Source organism: Mytilus edulis, chromosome 11, assembly GCF_963676685.1.
Source record: "Mytilus edulis chromosome 11, xbMytEdul2.2, whole genome shotgun sequence".
NCBI lineage: Eukaryota > Metazoa > Mollusca > Bivalvia > Mytilida > Mytilidae > Mytilus > Mytilus edulis.
In genome coordinates this window covers 78,666,920-78,687,160 of record NC_092354.1, presented here as the reverse complement: position 1 = coordinate 78,687,160, position 20,241 = coordinate 78,666,920, and the positions used below count along the sequence as shown (strand labels likewise).

The 20,241-nt window shown below is 32.9% G+C and overlaps 1 protein-coding gene across 11 annotated transcripts in view; it reads right to left on the bottom strand.

Moving 5' to 3' along the window:
* The window catches only part of LOC139496346 (pyruvate kinase PKM-like), a 39,768-nt gene extending 22,458 nt beyond the window's left edge, over positions 1–17,310 (bottom strand). For 3 of the 11 annotated variants that reach the window (XR_011657626.1, XM_071284866.1, XM_071284868.1), the window contains exons 1-3: positions 10,172–10,351; positions 6,877–6,963; positions 3,357–3,383 (exon numbers count right to left, since the gene is read on the bottom strand). Coding sequence is in view for 9 of the 11 variants with exons in the window: in XM_071284866.1 (XP_071140967.1) it covers positions 3,357–3,383; positions 6,877–6,936 (87 nt within the window). In the remaining 2 variants the exon portion in view is untranslated. Of the gene's footprint in view, positions 1–703; positions 878–3,356; positions 3,384–6,876; positions 6,964–10,171; positions 10,352–12,726; positions 12,852–17,149 lie in introns of those variants that run through there. The other 8 variants (XR_011657627.1, XM_071284870.1, XM_071284872.1 and 5 more) reach the window with 5 other exon arrangements.
* Positions 17,311–20,241: the final 2,931 nt, after the last annotated feature.

Genomic DNA, 20,241 nt, shown 5'->3' with positions numbered 1-20,241 from the left:
TTGGTTTTTGCACCTTATCCAACAACAGATAGGAATTTTTCCGGAGCACATTTTTTTTTAATGTAAGGAACTGATGCACATCACAATCTAAAGGAGCTCCTCACAAATAGTAAGTAAATTCCTTTATAAGGTTTGGCCACAAATTAAATTGTTTCTTTTATTTGGAGTTCCAGTATGCCCTATGATAGACTTCAATAAAAAGCAATACTAATGATATGTCCAGTCACCAACCCAACACCATGTCCATAACAACAAACAAAGCATGCATCTAGTAACAGGATAGGCGGATTTAGGGGCGGCTGGGGGCCCAGGCCCCCCTTTTGTGGGAAAAATTTGGTTGATTATATAGGCAATCCCTGAAGCATGACTGGAGTGCCCCCCCCCCCCCCCTATTAGGTCAGTCAGCTGACCCCCCTTTGAAAAGTTCTGGATCCACAACTGTACAAGTCAACAAATACTCCTCAATGTTAAACACAGATATGCACATGATGTAAGTTTATTTGATATTAGTAGCAAGGTTTCTTTTCCTATAAAATAAGGAGATGTACCATGATGCCAATGAGACAACTGTAGTATGTATACACCAAAGTTTATATGAAGTGGATGTAAGCAATTCTACGACCTAGCTCATCTAAATTTCAAAATGCCATAAAATCAATCAGAAATATATTGAGTGCCCTTGGTATTCATATAATGTACTTACTGTCTTTTTGGTCGGTTTAATATCCTTAACTGGACTAATTTGAGTAGTACTTAACACATGAGTATTTTGAGTATCCTGAAGTTGAACTGAGTACAACTTAAAACTAGTATTTCTGTAATCATTTCTCTTGTGAGTACGATGACTATATGTATTGGACATGTATGTATAATGTGGTGGTATATTTTACTAGCAGTTCAATAGTAGTATTTTAAAAGCTTTAGAATTACTGAACGATACGATTTGTTAATAAGTTATTTGATCAGATTACAGTATTCTACCCTAATCAGTTTAAACTATACTGAGTACATAAAGGTAAGCAACATATATATTTATAATAATAGTTCTAAAATTTTGAATATTATCTTTTATAGTTCTTTGTCTTTTATTTTTGTTTTTGCCAATTATTAAAGAAGAAAGTGCATCTTATATTTTATATTCTTTGGTACAATGATTTAGTTATTGTTATACATATTATAAGTTTTTGAAATATGAAATTACAATTATTTGTTGCACAATTTTTTTACTCAGTATATCATGTATATTATATATACAACTACTAGTACTAGGCAGTAAAGTATGACCTCAATATATATACTATAATTCATGGAAGCTGTATATATCACTTTTAAGTGATAATTTGGTAAATATCATAAAGCAGTCAGGGAAAAAATGTGACAAAAAAAAACCTGAATTTAATGACAGGAAAGCTGATGATTATATTGACCAAAGGTAAGACGATTTCTCCCTCTTTCCTCGAAGTAAGTTTAACCAGCAGCAGTTTCATTTTAACTTACTTACATACAAGATGTTCCCATTTTCTTCCAATAATGTGCATTTAGCATCTTTAGTTAGGTTTCTTATATATATAGTCAGTAAAAAATTTAAAAAAAATCATTTTTCATTACTTTATTAAATTGCCAACTTAGCATTTATTTAAATTTTTAGTCACAATCTACAATATTTAGCCCATGTGCTCTCAACAACTTTTAAGACTTTCTGACAGCATATTGAATCGGCATATGAACTTGGTTAAGCTGTTTCATTCTTTGTTTACTTTGCGGACAGTATTGCATGAGGGTCTTGGTTTAGTCAATTCTGTCTTCTTTATTGTTATAGGTAAATAAAAAATCCATATATTTTCCCATTATTCTCAATTCTTTATAGTCAAGCTATAAAAGAAACAACTTGTATAAGGATGAATAAGTTTTTGACCTATGACGGTTGTTCTCCCTTGCAAACAACCCTTGAAGAAGGGGTGAATAATTATGTCAAATTTGTTGACATAACTGAAAGGGGTCTCATAGTTGAGATAGTCTTCCCAAAAAACTTCAAGAACAGAAAATCAGTCTTTCATTAAATTTCTTTAAATTAGTATGGTTTGTGAGGTCTCAGGAATAGATAATTAGGACAGAGCAACATGCTTATTACTACAGGGCTATTAATTATATATAAAGTAGAACTACAAAGTAGAAAATAATAAAACAACTTTCAAAATCAGTCATCTACAAAAATATTAAAGACTTAAAGATTATTGATAGTATCCATACAAGCAATTATATGTTTTAACCTTGAAGTAAATTACCAAATATTTCTAAAAAAATGTACTTCATATAAGAGAATTGCTACTTTACAAAAAGTTCTGTAAATCTAGAAAGCAAACACCAGAAATTGTGTTTGTAATTTATATCTAGTCTGTCACAGTTCTTTAATATGATTTAATATCAAATGCTACATGTAACTAAGGCTTGCCTGAAAAAAACATTGTTCTATCACAGTATAAAGAATTCAGCCCTATAAATAAAAAGATGAGCGACAGTTTGAAGTATTTAGTGATAAATGAATTTAGTATCCCTTTAAATATCTTATATTGTCTATCAGTTTTCATAATCATAATGCAATGACCTTTTCTCCATTCATCCCATTTGTAATCTATATCATGTAAGAGTTACTCCTCTTTTGCATGCATGTAAAGTTCTTTCTCTCATTTATTTAGAAACATATATATTTAAACTTACGAAATCAAATATTTGAATTTCAGGTCAATTTAACTGAATTCTAAAAATACGCCTAAATGTTTAGTAAGATGTCTCTGGGCAGGATTTAATGTTTTAAAAACCTAAAATGAAAAAAATTACTACTAAAATTTGAAGAAATTATGTTTTAAGATTGGAGACAACTCTTACAAAACATGGTGGACAATGTTGATGAATAGCTGTCTATAGTCCCTATTTCCTGTGCTGGTTGAAAAAGGGAATGCTGTGGATTCACTTCTTTTCATGGGCAATATTCAGGGTTTGAAATTAGCAGTGGCCCACTCACCAATTGGCCCCTAAAATCTGGTGTGGGCTACTGAAATTTCTGCTTTTCTTGTATAGAACTATACATTTTGTCTACAAAATTTAAGTTGTGGGTAACCCTGCCAAAATCTTAACTTCAATCCCTGAATATTTTTTTTTTGATGGAATAAGATTTGCATCATTGTTGATACTGCACGTACTGTAAAATCAGAAAATTGGTATCCAACGAAAAATAATGATTCCACTGTAAATAAGTATAAAATAAGAGAATGAACCATTGTAGCCATGTGAAGGGAGTATAATGGCAGTGTTCTAGGATGTTTATATATATTAATGGTATTAAGCAAGAAACAAACCTCTGGTGTTTTAATGGTAGGAAGATCCTGAAGAATGAAAATACAACTGTTAAATAAATACATGACACTACATTCACTGATTGCTCACTGTAAACATGGTAAAATAAAATACATAACATTGCATACACCATGTACACTGAGCAATCAGAATTCAGATTAAAAAAAACGCGGCTTGCAAGGCAAAATCATCTTTCAAATATTGTGATAATTCCATAAGAAGAGGCAGGGGATATTTGCAAAGATTTTTACAATTGACAAATGAGAGTTAAAGTCCTATTTTGACTTTCCAACATACCAATAATGACAATCAGGAAAAGTTATTTGCTAAGACAGATTAAAGCAAATGATTTTGGCAAGGTTTTGGTCATTTAAAAAAAAATCTGATTTCCAAAAATACAAATACTGTAAATTCAGAAATTATTGCATGCATTTATTATTGCAATTTTGTCATTTTCGTCATTTTAGACTAAAATGCGATTTAAATGTTTGCTATTTTTGAGAAAATTCCTATTTAACTCATATCAAATATTTCAAAAAGCAAGTTTAAATTATTGCGATTATAACCCTGTCGCAATTTTCACAATAACAAAGACATTGCAATACTTTCTGAATTTACAGTTTAGTTCATTACTATCCTATCAATAGGTTGGTTAAAAAGCCATTTCTTTCTCTACAAAATAATTCGATTGATCCTCTACTTTTTCAATAAAATAGTCTAAGCTAACATTAGACAAAAATTTGGGTAGTGGGTAGCCTAAATTTGATCAATGAAGACTAATTCATTCTATAAAGCATATAACATGTATAAATGAATATATGAATGATTTTTAAATCACAAATAATGGTCCTACAATCGATACATTATAAGACTCCTTTTAAGGTGCAGCACAATATTTATCAGAACACAACAATTTAAAGTTAAACAAAACATTCAAACCAAAACACAACAATTTAAAGTTTAACACAACATTCAGAGTGCTTTGAACACATAAAAAAAACTACATAGTACTTTGCAACACACCAATCACACTGCAGTCGTCTGACAGGGTTCTCCCCATAAATTTCCTTAACATGTAGCATCTGGTGTATAAAATAGAATTTTGATATATCCCCTTATGATTATTACAACCAGGTGCTCCGCAGGGCGCAGCTTTATACGACCGCAGAGGTCGAACCCTGAACAGTTGGGGCAAGTATGGACAAAACATTCAAGCATGATACAGCTCTGAATTTGGATTGTGATCAAATTTTTGACATTACATGGGTTTTTTTTACACAAAACAAATGCCAAGATTTTACAAATCAATTAAAGATTTCTTCTTCAAACTTTTTAAATCTAAAATTAAATAGTTGACACAGCATAGGTTTCTGACACAGAATGAATGTGGTCTAATGAACTTAAAAGGTTTTTTTTGCCTTTGAGCAAATCACTATGCTGTTGAATATTAATCCTCTCAAAAAAATGTTTGAAGAAATTTTCTTTTTATTTATGAAATCTGAAATGAGAAAAATTTAACCCCCCCCCCCTTTTTTCACATCCCCGTTTCCCTTTTTCAAAACTGATATCAATTCAAATTTCTAATGGAGTTTGCAACAATAACTACTCATTTAAATACATCATAAAATATTAAGATGTAAAAAAACTGCTTGTTATCACTGAATGGTAAAGATTATTTAAATTTATCAGTTGGTAGTAAAAAGTGTATATACATTGTATATTGTATATAACAAAGATTTAAGTTGATTCTGGACAAAGAAAGATAACTCCAATTAAAAAAAATTCTTGCTATTGCACAAATAGGATATTTCTTGCTTACTATTCTGGACAAAGAAAGATAACTCTAATTAAAAAAAAATTTGCTATTTCACAATATTGTGCAATTAGATATTTCTTGCCATTGCACAATACTGTGCAATTGAAAAGACTTGCTATTGCACAATACTTAATATAATAATTTTAGATCCTGATTTGGACCAACTTGAAAACTGGGCCCATAATCAAAAATCTAAGTACATGTTTAGATTCAGCATATCAAAGAGGCCCAAGAATTCAATTTTTGTTAAAATCAAACTTAGTTTAATTTTGGACCCTTTGGACTTTAATGTAGAATTTGAAATTTGAAAACAGGACCAAAAATGAAGAATCTACATACACAGTTAGATTTGGCATATCAAAGAACCCCAAGGATTCAATTTTTGATGAAATCAAACAAAGTTTAATTTTGGACCCTTTGGACCTTAATGTAGACCAATTTGAAAACTGGACCAAAAAAACTTCAATAATCAAGAATCTAAGTACATTTTTAGATTCAACATATCAAAGAACCCAACCGATTCATTTTTTGTCAAAATCAAACTAAGTTTAATTTTGGACCCTTTGGACCTTAATGTAGACCAATTTGAAAACGGGACCAAAAGTTGAGAATCTACATATACAGTTAGATTTGGCATATCAAAGAACCCCAATTATTCAATTTTGATGAAATCAAACAAAGTTTAATTTTGGACCCTTTGGGCCCCTTTTTCCTAAACTGTTGGGACCAAAACTCCCAAAATCAATACCAACCTTCCTTTTATGGTCATAAGCCTTGTGTTTAAATTTCATAGATTTGTATTTACTTATACTAACATTATAGTGCGAAAACCAAGAAAAATGCTTATTTGGGTCCCTTTTTGGCCCCTAATTCCTAATCTGTTGGGTCCTAAACTCCCAAAATCAATACCAACCTTCCTTTTGTGGTCATAAACATTGTGTTTAAATTTCATAGATTTCCATTTACTTAACCTAAGGTTATTGTGCAAAAACCAAGAAAAATGCTTATTTGGGCCCTTTATTGGCCCCTTATTCCTAAACTATTGAAACCAAAACTCCCAAAATCAATCCCAATCTTTCTTTTGTGGTCATAAACCTTGTGTCAAAATTTCATAGATTTCTATTAACTTAAACTAAAGTTATGGTGCGAAAACCAAGAAAATGCTTATTTGGGCCCTTTCTGGCCCCTTATTCCTAAAATGTTGGGACCAAAACTCCCAAAATCAATACCAACCTTCCTTTTATGGTCATAAACCTTGTGTTAAAATTTCATAGATTTCTATTCACTTTTACTAAAGTTAGAGTGCGAAAACTAAAAGTATTCGGACGGCGGACGACGACGACGACGACGACGACGCCGACGCCGACGACGACGACGACGACGACGACGACGACGACGACGCCGACGCCAACGTGATAGCAATATACGACGAAAATTTTTTCAAAATTTGCGGTCGTATAAAAATTATAACAATAAACATTACCTCCGTAACACAATCTATAAGAAAATAATTTCAGATATTTAATATCACTTTTTGCCACCCTAATCATGATAATCATTGATAATGCCCCTGGGAGAACACTGCTGTAGACATGGTAGAACACATATGAGTTTTAATCAGAAAGGCTTCAATTTGTTCATGGTATTGGTACACCATACATGTACATGCACTGTAACCAACAAGACGAGTATAATTATGAGTTTACCTTTCCACTGGAACTACTCCCAGACATTTGTGTCTGCATCTTTCCTGTTGATCCACTCATTTTGATGGATGAATCTTTACTTGGAATCTGAAAGGACAATTAATATCTGATTAAAGAGGGGAGGAAGAGCCTTTTAAGCAAGACATCAAGATATGAGTAATTTAATTTTGCCCTGCATTTATAAGATGACAGTCTTCATGCCTAACCACAAGTCATATGGTATTGGATTGTAAAATGTTTTCAGACTTGTACAATTCTTCTCTACAATCCAACAGAATCCGACTAACATTTTCAGAAAATTGCGCTTCAGGCTTAATCATGAAGCAGTGGTGGATCCAGAGGGGGGTTCTGGGGGTTGGAACCCCCCCCCTTTTTTTTGGCCGATCAATGCATTTGAATGGGAGCATATAGTTGGAACCCCCCCTTTACTCTGGGTTGGGAACCCCCCCCCCCTTTTTAAAATGGCTGGATCCGCCACTGTGAAGGCTGTCAGATAATATAATTTTATTAACCAATCAAATGAATTACAAAATAAAGCATATAGTAAATGATTAGAATGATTTAAGGACATTTAAACTAACACATGAATATACATTCACACAAAGTAATCCGATAATAAGCCATAAAGTTATTTTGGAAACCACTGACCTGGAGAAATAACATAATTTTATAGTCTATGGGAGACAACTCCTGATCGATTTTATTACATATACATGTATATATATATATATTTCTTTCTTTCTTCAAAAAAAGGAGTGCAATAATTTAGATAGGTTTGAAGTTACAAAAAAAAATCTTCATATGTAAATAGCCAGTCACATTGTCAGGAATTCAGGAATGCATTTTGCTTTATTTTCTCAAGAATTTGGGATTTGTTCAAAATTCAAAGGATTGACATTGTCAATGATTGTTAGCCTTTTACTATTAAAAACATTTTCAGAGACATTAAAATTCAAACAAAGACCTAATGCCTGACGGAAAAAAATCTTTAAGAAATAACATCAATGAACATGCAGTCTGACACCATTACAGCCTGATTAGATAATAGGTATTTTACATGTTTGTATATTAATTAAAATAAAGATACATGTAGAATTTCGAGGTATCTTTCAAACAGTGTCCCCTGTCTGCTTAAGACAGCATCCATACATATATATAATTCAGTCTTCACAATAAACTTTTAAATCTACAGGCCTGAGGCTTACAATGTACTTTGGAAAATTTTAGTTAGATTCTGTTGGATTCAAGAGATGAATTGTACAGCCGGGAAAGCATTTATACTAATCTGCTGAGCTGGTGGCTAAAAGGGATGACTGAACATTGCTGAAAGAATATTTTCAGATATTTTCTGAAGAAAACAGCAAAACTTAAATAATTGTTGAAAACATTTTACACAAAAACATGATGTTGAAATGTATTCCTTTTTTTAATTTATTTTTTTTGGCAAAATGATCTGAATCCTGATATAAACCTATAGCCTTACTTCAAAACCACAAAATAACATCATACATTTTGTACATATGTACATGAGATGAGTATAACATGTATAGGTAATTTGGTTTGGCATATGTTTCTTGTGTAACAAATGAATAATTGTGTAAAGTAGACTTGTATCTCCCAGCTGTCTATAACTTGTCAGGCGAACCATGCTTACCTCTTAGATACTTACATATATATACAGAACTGTAACACTATTATTTTTTTATATAGGAAGAAGCTACTATAAAAATATACAAAACATGCAACCTGAAGAAATTTGTTGAATAGAAAGTGAGAACATAAAATTTATCTGTTCTTCAAAGCATGTGAAGTATGAATGGGTAAAATTGCACAGCTGCCATTTGGAAATTTCTAACAGTAAACATAGATGACAAATTCATGGTTTTAAAGGAATTAGGGAAGTAAGTAATTTGCCAACAATTTATCTGTTGAAAATATTATCCAGCGCTAGACTTATGTTTCAGATATTACAATATACATGATATAGCAGCAAAGTAATACATTTGTTCACGGAATTCATGAAATTGCTGTCTAAGAATAGGAAGATTTATTTGTTACTTGTATACAATGCATAACCATGCAAGTCTATGTTCCAAGACAAAGAGCAACAAGACTTAGAAAGCTGGTCAGATTAATGGGAAATTAAAAGTTTAATGAAGGGCATTAAGGACCTATGCCATTTTCATCAAACCAATTTACTAAATATGGCAGACATTTAGTGTTACATCATCAAAGTCATGTGATGTCACTTTTAATAGTTGGAAATGAGCATTGTGATGTGGTAGGGAGGCTTCACAGCAAAAAATTAAATACATGTAGCGTTTCAAAATGTCACAGCTACGGACACTAAGTTCTGACAATTCAGTAGTCAGTCTTCACGCTGAGTGGCAGCCCAGGCAGCCCAGGCTGGTAAAATTGCTCTCGGGCCTGTAAAAATCATATCTACAGGCCAACAGAATCTAACTAAAAATTTTCAAAAATTGAGCTCCGGGCCTGTAGATTTTGCAGTTCATTGTGAAGACTGAGTAGTTCCCAAGGCTTAAACAAAAAAAATTTCTAACCAGAATTTTTGTTTACAAGACATTTAAACATAATATTTGGACAAATTAAAAACTGTCACTAGTGAAGTAGAATGGCATATCGTTTAATTGACATTTACGATCTTTACCTGGCCTTCGACTAATGTAGCCCAGTGACCTTGGGAATGGTTGTGAGCTACAGCATCCCTTGACTCCATCATTGGACTGATAGTGTTAAGGGATGCTCCAGCTCAGTCACTATCAATACACCTTATCGCTATTTTCCGCAATTAATGGATATAATATATATATCAAAGTTTCCCGAAAAATTCTGACATCACAATAGAAAATATCTGACGCCTCAATGCTGAATGGAAAAGTGATTGTTGTAAGACGTGAAAAACGGCACGGTCAAGTGGAACAGATCTCCAAATACTGAAATAGCGCTATAAAGGTGTATAAATTTGCACCAGTAAATATTTTCTAGCACAATATTGTATCACTTAGCACCGTCTGTAATCTGATAATTAGCAATAAGTGGACTGCGTTATTTTGGTTGAAGAAAAAGATTTATTTATCAAGTGCACCATTGTCAAATTAAGGCCGGTGCCGGTGGTTGGGTTGCTGTCTCATAGACGAAAATCCCACATCTTGTTTATTGTTAAAGAAGGTATGTCATGATTCACAAATGACAAATCCTGTTTAAAAACGACACCTTAAACAAATTTAAAAGTCAGATGAATTGATGATGTATCCAGAAAATTATAGTGCATTACCTTGCAAATGTGATTTCCAGACCGATGATACAGTTGCTTCCGGTCTTTTGCAGACGACCTTTCCTTCACCTTCAGTTATATCCGGTTCGACCAAGAACCAAATAAATCACGGCCGATTAATATCTTATATAATGCTGTCACACCTTTTATGCGTGATAGATCACTGCCAAAAAACCAAGACTGTCAAATGTGGAAATTTAAATTAAAAATAAAATTCTAAAAGCGATAGAACAATATGGTGATTTTTTAAATTCGAACTAAGCTATTTTCCAAGTGCTTCAAAGCAGGCTTTTTCCGGATTTATCAAGTTATTTCCACTTTTTTTTATACAAAGCTCAGCACAAAGCACTGTTGTTTTCCATTTCATAGTTTAAATTTTATGAGCTTTTGATTTTGACATTTGACAAGCGACTTTCATATTATAGTTTTCCTTGTAGTTAGGTGTTTTTGTTATTTTGCCTTTTGCTTCGTATGATGAGGGGGGTAGGAGGGGTCCTGATCCCGAAATCCCGTGCTTAAAAACACGAAATCCCGAGGTCCCGAATTTAAATAAAGTTAAATCCCGGATCCCGAAATTTGAAAAAAAGAAATCCCGGATCCCGAAGGAGTAAATCCCGAAATCCCGAACTTAAAAACACCCGATCCCGGAGTCCCGATATTTTAAGGTCCTATCCCCCCTCTATGATATGCGCTAAAAAATAATCATTTTTTTTCTTCTACAGTACTTCATAAATGAGGGGGGTAGGAGGGGTCCTGATCCCGAAATCAGTGGGGCTTAAAAAAAAACGAAATCCCGAGGTCCCGAAATTCGAAAAAGACATTCCCGGATCCCGAAACCCCGAGCTTAAAAACACCCGATCCTGGAGTCCCGATAAAGGTCCTACCCCCCTCATAAATAGTGACTGCCTTCATGATGAATTAAAGATTATGTCCGAGGAGGGTAACTTATAACAAAACATAGATTAATATAAATGAAAAAGGAAAAGGGAAAAATAGAGGAAAAATTAGAATTTATACATGTACGTTAAAGTCGGAGCGACTCGGAGTGCTCCTGATCCCGAAATCCCAGGCTTATAAGCATGAAATCAGGCCTGAGATCCCGGATTTAAAGAAATTTAAATTCCGACATCCCGAAATTAAAAAAGAAAATCCCGGATCCTGAAAGGATCAATCGCGAAATCCCGAGTTTAAAACATCCGATAAAGGTCCGACTCCCTTTTTTTTAGTTAGATGTGGATAGATGAGTTTAATATTGGTGATTTCAGATTGGAAATCAGAAAGAACCCATGAAAGTGGGCAATTTAAGATGACATCAAGTAGTTAGTTCCATGGCAGCTATTTTTTCCCCTGGGGAAATTTTTAAAGTTTCGATCTTTTCTGTACCGTGTTTAGCAGGATAATGGAATTTGGAAGCTTTTTTAATTTAAATGTCTTGATTGTAGATTCTGAATTTATTAATTATTTTTTTAGGAATTGCAACATTTTCGTGTGGGACTGTCCTATTGTTACCAATCGTTGATAAAATTTGTGGGTATAATAGTTAAATGTTGCAGGGCGAGTTGATATCTATGAAAATGCATGAAATACAATATTGCTTATAATTATGCAGGGGCGGATCCAGTCATCTCAAAAAAGATAAAGAGGGGAGGTTTCAACCATATATCCCCATTCAAATACATCGATCGTTCCAAAAAATGAGGGCATCCAACCCACGCCCCCGAAATCCGCTACTGATTATGTGCTTTTAGAGGAAAAGCGGCTCATCGAAGTTGGAAATTCAAGTTCGATTAGATTTAGACACTCAGGATATTATTGCAAATCAATTTAAATTTAAACACGGAGATAGCTAAATTGGTTTAAAGATGACATTCATTAGATATTAATACATTGAGGAAAATATTGAGGGGGAGGGCTCTCTTCGCTTACCACATGATGATTTCCGCCTCACCTATACAATAGTTACAGACAAGAAGTAGAGAAAGCACTTTATCATTGTTTTAACAGAATAAAGAGTGGCTGATTCAGGAGTATACTCATCTCCCTCCTTTAAAGGGGCACTAGCTGTCAAATTCATGATGTTCGCCGATTTGACTCAAATTCTCATATTTGATAAACAGCATAAATATAAAAAAAAAATCGAATACTAAAAAGTCTAAAATAAACAATTTACAGGTATGGGCTTGATAATATGTCTCGTCTTTACGTGTGTATTTTAGTCTAGACGCCATCTAAAATGAACTACCAAGTTGACCTTCGAATACTGCCGATGGTCCGATAAGCGATATAAACATAAACATAGATAGAAATAGATAGAAAACTCATTACAATTCTAATTCCTAGTTAAGGACTTCAACGGGAAAGTTCTGAGTGATGATCTGAAATGACATTTTGCCGACTGAGCTAGGTACTTATTATGTTATGCATATAAGAGGAAATTATTGGATCTTGATTTTTCAGCGAAATATACTTTCATATCACTTGAACATTTCTAAAATTAACCAGCACTGTGCATAATTTATACTTCTAAATAATTGTAGACTTAATTTCTTTCATACCAAATAAAGTCTTGGAAGTTGTAATCTTCTAAGCAGTTCTGTGAATATAGGCTTTTGTGAGGCAGTTCTTTGTAAAGACGTCAAGGAACTCCACGCGTACAGGATTTTCAATATGGCCAGATTGTCTACAATTTAAAAATAAGTTGGATAATTTAGAGGACAGAATTGAATTTTAAATGTCAGAGGTCAATCCGGGCCAGTATAAATGTAAATTATTCAAAAACATTTTGTATGTAACTTAAACGAAAGTTGGTTAAGTTTCATTCCAACGTTAGTTTAATTCTAAATAAAACAAAACAATGCATCTTTATTGCTTAATATGAATTATTTAAAAGATTTTAAATATAACTTGAATGAAAGTTGGTTAATAGATATAGGAAGATGGGGTGTGAGTGCCAATGAGACAACTCTCCATACAAATAACAATTTAAAAAGTAAATCATTATAGCTTGTTTCCATAAATTCATTTAACGTTTTTCATATATATATATATATATACAACTCGTCTAAACATCAACCCAACAATGTTAGATCTGTAAATTTGCTTTCGCAAATTTTATATATATATATATATATATATATGATTTCTATTCTATTCTATTCTACCATATAGTGACCGCCTTCAACAAATTGAAAATTATGTCAGAGGAGGAAACTTACAACAAGACATATATTGATAAAACAAAATATGTTGTCTCATTGGCACTAATACCACATCTTATTATTTATTTCAAATAAAAATTGGTTAAGCTTATTTCTAAAGTTAGCTACATTGAGGTTTGAATAAAACCTGGGACTATTATACTAATATATACTTAGTATAATAGTCCCAGATAAAACAGAATAATTCATCTCAAGTCTTTCGCTGTCACTATATATAAAAATTTGTAAGGGTTCCGCGGAATCCAGTGTCTCGCCTACTTTTGCTGAAAATTGCAGGCTCAACAAAAATGAAAGGGAAAAAATCAATAAAAATATTCCGCTTGATACTATCTTTGAAAGAAACTTCTGTCCAAGTTTGGTAAAAATCCAGGATAGTTTATGAATATAATAAATGTTTTAATAAAGGGCTGCGCTTTAGCGCATGATACGCCCGTTGTTTGAAAGACGACGGGCGTATAATAATAGCAAATTAAACTACAATGACAATGAGGAGCAGCAAGAAGATAACAGGGAAAGTGAAGATGGGGAAAGTGACTCTACTGAAAGTTATGATCAAAATGAGGAAGTAGGTGATGAAAGTAAGGATTTCATTGACGACGGGCGTATAAAAATGGCAAAAAAGACTACAATGACAATGAGGAGCAGCAAGAAGACAACAGGGAAAGTGAAGATGGTGAAAGTGACTCTACTGAAAGTTATGATCTAAATGAAAAAGTAGGTGATGAAAGTAAGGATTTCATTGATGATGAAGATAAAGATTTCATTGATGATGAGGAGGCCTCTTTTGAGAATGAAAATGTGGATTTTTCTGATGATGAGGACAGTGATTACAGTGAAGAAGACACTGATGATTAAATCTAGTTCAGCTTTTCAATATTTTGCATAAAAAAAAATATATCATTAACATTGGCATATAACAAAGAAGTCTTCAATGCAATATAAGGAAAGTGATATATGATTATGGGTTTTAGTAATTCTATGGCTGATTTCCAAATTTTATAGTAGTTTGAAAGAAGGTAATTTTCTTGGGGTATATTGCTCATAGTTAGATTCTGTTGAACACAGTAAGGAATCCATACTAAATTATACAAAGATGTATGCAAAAGTTGTTCAAATGGTGCTTAATATGGTGGATAATGATTATTACCTTTTTATTGTTTAGACTATTCACAAGATGATCATATTGATAAATGTTTAGGAGACTTGATTTCCTTATTTTTTTCATAAAATGACACCCTTTAACATTTAAGGAATATTTAGTCACATGTTAGGATTTTCATGTTGTCACTTGTTCACTTATTATGTGCTATTGTAGACTAGTTATGTTTTATAACATTTTTCATTGCGCTCAACCCTTCCACCGAAATCGAACTCTATAAAAAAAAAGCTGCAATGCTAAGGTATCATTTGTGATTTCAATTGCAACCAATTTTAACACGAGTAAAACATCCTATATGCAAAAACAGTATTTGATTTTTATCCATAGCTTAGATAGTAAAAATGTTATCAAAAATGATATATGCCTCAGGGAACAGTTAGTATCTCAGGGACTGCTAATGTGCTTTCATCCTTGCAACCATTCAATAATAGTACAAACGTATGACATTCATGGAACCTATTTTTTACAAGAAATTTAATGTTTTAAATTGAACTAAAGATTTTACAAATTTTATGTTTTCATCAGATTTTATTAAGTATTATTTGTTACATCAATAGATATAAACAATTCACCAAAGTTTCATGGACATGAAGCCTTTTTGAGTTATTGTCCGAAGTGTTAAAAATCCCCCCTTTTTTTTATGAATAAAGCCCCATAAATCCAAAACTTAAAATCTGAAATTTATAAAAATTGAAAGGGAGCTTACATCAATAGATATAAACAATTCACCAAAGTTTCATGGACATTGGTGAAAGTCTTTTTGAGTTATTGTCCGAAGTGTTAAAAAAAACCCTTTTTTTATGAATAAAGCCCCATTAATCCAAAACTTAAAATCTGAAATTTATAAAAATTGAAAGGGAGCTTACATCAATAGATATAAACAATTCACCAAAGTTTCATGGACATTGGTGAAAGCCTTTTTGATTTATTGTCCGAAGTGTTGAAAATCCCCCCTTTTTATGAATAAAGCCCCATAAATCCAAAACTTAAAATCTGAAATTAAAAAAAAAATGAAAGGGAGCTTACGTCAATAGATATAAACAATTCACCAAAGTTTCATGGAAATTGGTGAAAGTGTTTTTGAGTTATTGTCCGAAGTATGGACGACGGACGGACAGACGGACGAACAGACGGACGGACGGACGGACGGACAACGGTATACCATAATACGTCCCGTCTAAAAGACGGGCGTATAAAAACTTTAACAGCAGACTGGATGTAATGTTAACTGGAAGAAAAACTATGTACATTTATAAGTAAAATACAGATACACAGGTACAAAATATTAACAAAATTTCCTTCTAGATACTAGCTTTTGATCATAAACAAGCTTCTGTCCAAGTTTGATACAAGTTAAAAATAGTACAAGAAAGTTATCAAAATAAAATTAATAAGAAAAATACGGAAAAAAATGGAATTTTATTTTCACAAAATTTACTTCTGCACGGATACTATCTTATGATCATAAACAAGCTTCTGTCCAAGATTGGTAGAAATCAAGTATGGTTTAAGAAAGTTATTAAAATTTCAAAAACTTTAACCACAGAGTGAATATTTGTGGTCGCCGCCGAAGACGACGACGGCGACACCGACTACGACGGAATATAGGATCGCTTAGACCCCGTTCACACTAGTACATTTTTATCGATTTAAACTAGACCGGTTCACTTTAGATCGGTTTAAGGGCTAATGTGAACGCATTGCATCGATCTTCAATCGGTCTTAACTAAAACACCAAAAGAGGTAGTTTAGTTTGAATCGATCTAAAGTAAACCGATCTTACTTTAGATGTGAACGCAGATATCGGTTTAAACTAGTACGATTGAATCGAAAATAACGTATGCGCATGTATAGCGGCAAAACTATCTCAGAGGTTCGTTGTTTAACCCATATTTCTCTGTTAAAAGACCTTTAAAACAAACTGTCAATATGTTGTCTTCGCCATAGCATATATTTGCGAAATCTGTGTCTTCTTTTCTTATGTTAATTTTTTTCTTTGCAGGAACCGTAGTATTTCCGGCGTCGTGTTGTAACTTCGTTGCTACAGTTATTTTTTTCAAAATTAAAGAAAACTGCAATAACACCAGTATCAACATTTTAAATTGTGATTCAAGAGAAACAATACCTTTATCCAATTTTTTTCCCAAGTGTGTGTATCAGTGTATCAGCACATGAATTTGATAAATCAGTTCTATTTGTACAGTGTTAACAGTTTTACGGGCAAAAAGGTTAGATCGATTGCGTTTTTAATTGTAGTGTGAACGCAGTGGTTCATATTAGACCGATAGTGATCGATATGATTAAAGATAATGTGAACGCTAACTGGTTTTAATTAGATCGATTCAAATTAGATCGATAACAAAAAAATGCTAGTGTGAACAGGGTCTTAGTCTCGCTTTTTCGACTAAAGTCGAAGGCTCGACAATAACCATTATATCTAAGTTGCTGTTACCAATCCCGACCTACTTTCCTCGTTCATATATGAAATAACGCCGAGTTTGACTTGTGATTACAAAAATGGTGCCACTAGCGACATGCACTAGCTTACCACTTCAATTTTTCTCTTTTCTATTGTAATCTTGAATTTTGAATGCTACTTACTATCTTAACATTTTCTTGGCCACCAATCTATAACGCGACATAATGGGATGTTGGGTAATACTGTCAACAAATTACCACGACAAGTGACCACTATGCATATTCTGTACGGTTTGCTTGCAAGAGCAGCTGGTTTAGTTCCTAATGTAACTAACGTAACGTCATAAACGTGAGTTATACGTTACGTAACAAATAATTTTGGTAACGGACAGTCACATCATGAAACAATGGCCGTACCATAGCACCATATAGCGTTATTATATATTGGACAGATACATGTATATGATACATTCACATTTTTTTTGGAGTCATTTTCCCCATCTTTAATTATGACATTTATGAGAAGGTCTAATTGGGTGACCATCCTAAAATTAATTGCCCTGAATACGCATGATTGAAATAATTGTCACTGGACGTTAAATTGACAACCAAAAATTAATCAATCGATCTTGAAATAAAGATTATTGTATAATTATTACATAAGGTAACTTAAAAATATTATTTACTGTTTCGGGGCTATAATTCCTAGTCTATTTCCTTTTGACACAAGTGGTTTTCCTGTAAGTTACTGACAAAGTTTATCGTTAGTGTTTTGCTTTATACATTATTTCCGCTTTGATACCATGGACCTTGCTCAATGTAAATATAAATAAAGATGTGGCATGAGTGCCAAGGAGACAATTTTTCATCCAAGTAACAATGTTTAAAAAGTTAACAACTACAGTACGGCTTTCACCACGGAGCTTAAGCTACAAAGGCCATGTGTTGAAGTTAACAATTCAACTGACAGGAAAACCAATTGCAAGGTCTTAAATCTATTTTAAAAAACGAGAACATTTTTGTAATCAAAACAGAAAAATGTTTCACCAAGTCGTTTATTTTTTCACTCCAGGACCGCAGTGTTGAAATCAGTCATTCCATACGATTCCTTTTTATAAACCAAACAATATGCATCACTACGTTGTCGGAGATGCACTGTGTTCATGGTAAATTATCTAAAATAAGTTAAAATTTAGTGTAACCTTATTTTTTAAGGTTCCTATTTCTAAATGTTCAAATTGGTGCTACATCGACGAAAAATACTTGTCAGTTTGGTGCAACATGGACGAAAAATACCTGTCAGTTTAGTGCTACATCGACGAAAAATATTTGTCAGTTTAGTGCTACATCGACGAAAAATATTTGTCAGTTGTAACTTCAATCCTTTCTTTAAATTTAAGGGCAATATGCATGTCGTAAGTAGCATTAACAAGACGTTATTTAAGCTTCTGCATCTTGGTCATAAATCATTGGTTTCATTATATTAATTCTTAGGAAGAAAGAAAGAAGTTAGCAGTATCCTTTAACTGTAAATTTTCGCTATATAAATGATGTTCTATCAGTAAATAATTCAAATTTGGTGACTATGTTGAGCGCATCTATCCCATCGAACTAGAGATGAAGGATACAACAGATACAGTTAAGTATGCCTCATAACTTGACTTACATCTAAAAATTGACAATGAGGGTCGGTTTAGAACAAAACTATACGCCAAAAGATATGATTTCAGCTTCCAAATTGTAAACTTTCCATTTCTATGTAGCAACATTCCAATGGCGCTTTCATACGGAGTATATATCTCCCAATTGATACAATATGCCATATCATGATTTCCTTGATAGAGGGTTAATGCTCATTAGTAATCTATTCAACCAAGAGTTCCAAATGGTGAAGTTGAAATCATCTCTTTGTAAATTTTACGGATGCCATAGCCATGGCGTTGTCAGTTTGTTTTTGATCTACGTGTTTGAATATCCCTCTGGTATCTTTCGTCACTCTTTTACATGTATTTAAAAAAAAAGACCCTTCTTATAGTAAAAAATATGCAAGTTATGTTTTAGTTCTTTATTTCAGTGATCTACAGACAGTACATATTACTATTGTAGGAATAAAATAGGCCTTTGGAATTGTAAATGCAGTACAGATATTGCATAGAGATAAGCAAAATCAGAAGTTCAAGTTCAAACTAATCAATAGACTAATGGAATAGAATTGACAGTCAAAAAGAGCAAATAACCATAACATTGAACCATTTAACTATCAAAGTGTTCTGATACACGTTTACTTATACTGGTAGTGTAATGTTATTCTTCACTGATTACAGTGCCTCTGTTCACTGACTTAAGTGTAGTGATGTACACTGTATGGTGAAAATTGAGTTTGAATTTGGTATATCCTTCGTTTTAGAGGTATATCAAAAACAAATAATTGTAGATTTAATTTTAGTATGCTCCACATCTCGATGATGGATTATCGTATAGACAAACGTGCCACTGGGTTTCGTGTTAGTAGGTTACACTAGAAACATAAAGAATGTAAATGATGGTAACCCAACTGCCACCAGTTTTCGTGTTAAGTAACATTAGGAAACAAATGTACTCCCCTTCTTACCAACATGCTCTTTCATTCTAATTTGGCAGACTTCATTCAGAAGCCAAGGAAAAACGAAGCTGGCATTAAATAAAGGCAACAGTAGTATACAGGTGTTCAAAGTCATAAAGCGATTGAGAGAAAACAAATCCGGGTTACATCTAAAACCGAGGGAACACATCAGCCGAAAGAGGAAAACAAAGAAACAACAGGAACACTAAAATGAAACAAAACAAACACCAACACACATTGTAACCTTTTGTTTCACGGAATCACTATATAAAACATTCCTTAAATCAAAAACTTCGTAAGGGTTCCGCGGAACCCAGTGTCTCGCCTACATTTGCTGTTAATTGCAGGCTCAACAAAAATGATGGAAACAAAAAATCAAAGAATTCCTCTTGATACTGCCTTTTGATTGTAGGAAGATTCTGTCCAAAAATCGAGGATACTAGTAGGTTATGATTCTATTAAATATTTTAAAATCTTTATCTGCAGACTGTATGTAATGTTAATCATTGTAAACTGGAAGAAAAACTTAAGTCCATTTATAAGTAAAATACAGAAAAAATGGTAAAGAATTTTAACAAAATTTCCTTCTAGATACTAGCTTTTGATCATAAACAAGCTTCTGTCCAATTTTGGAACAAATCCAGGATAGTGTAAGAAAGTTATCAAAATTTTA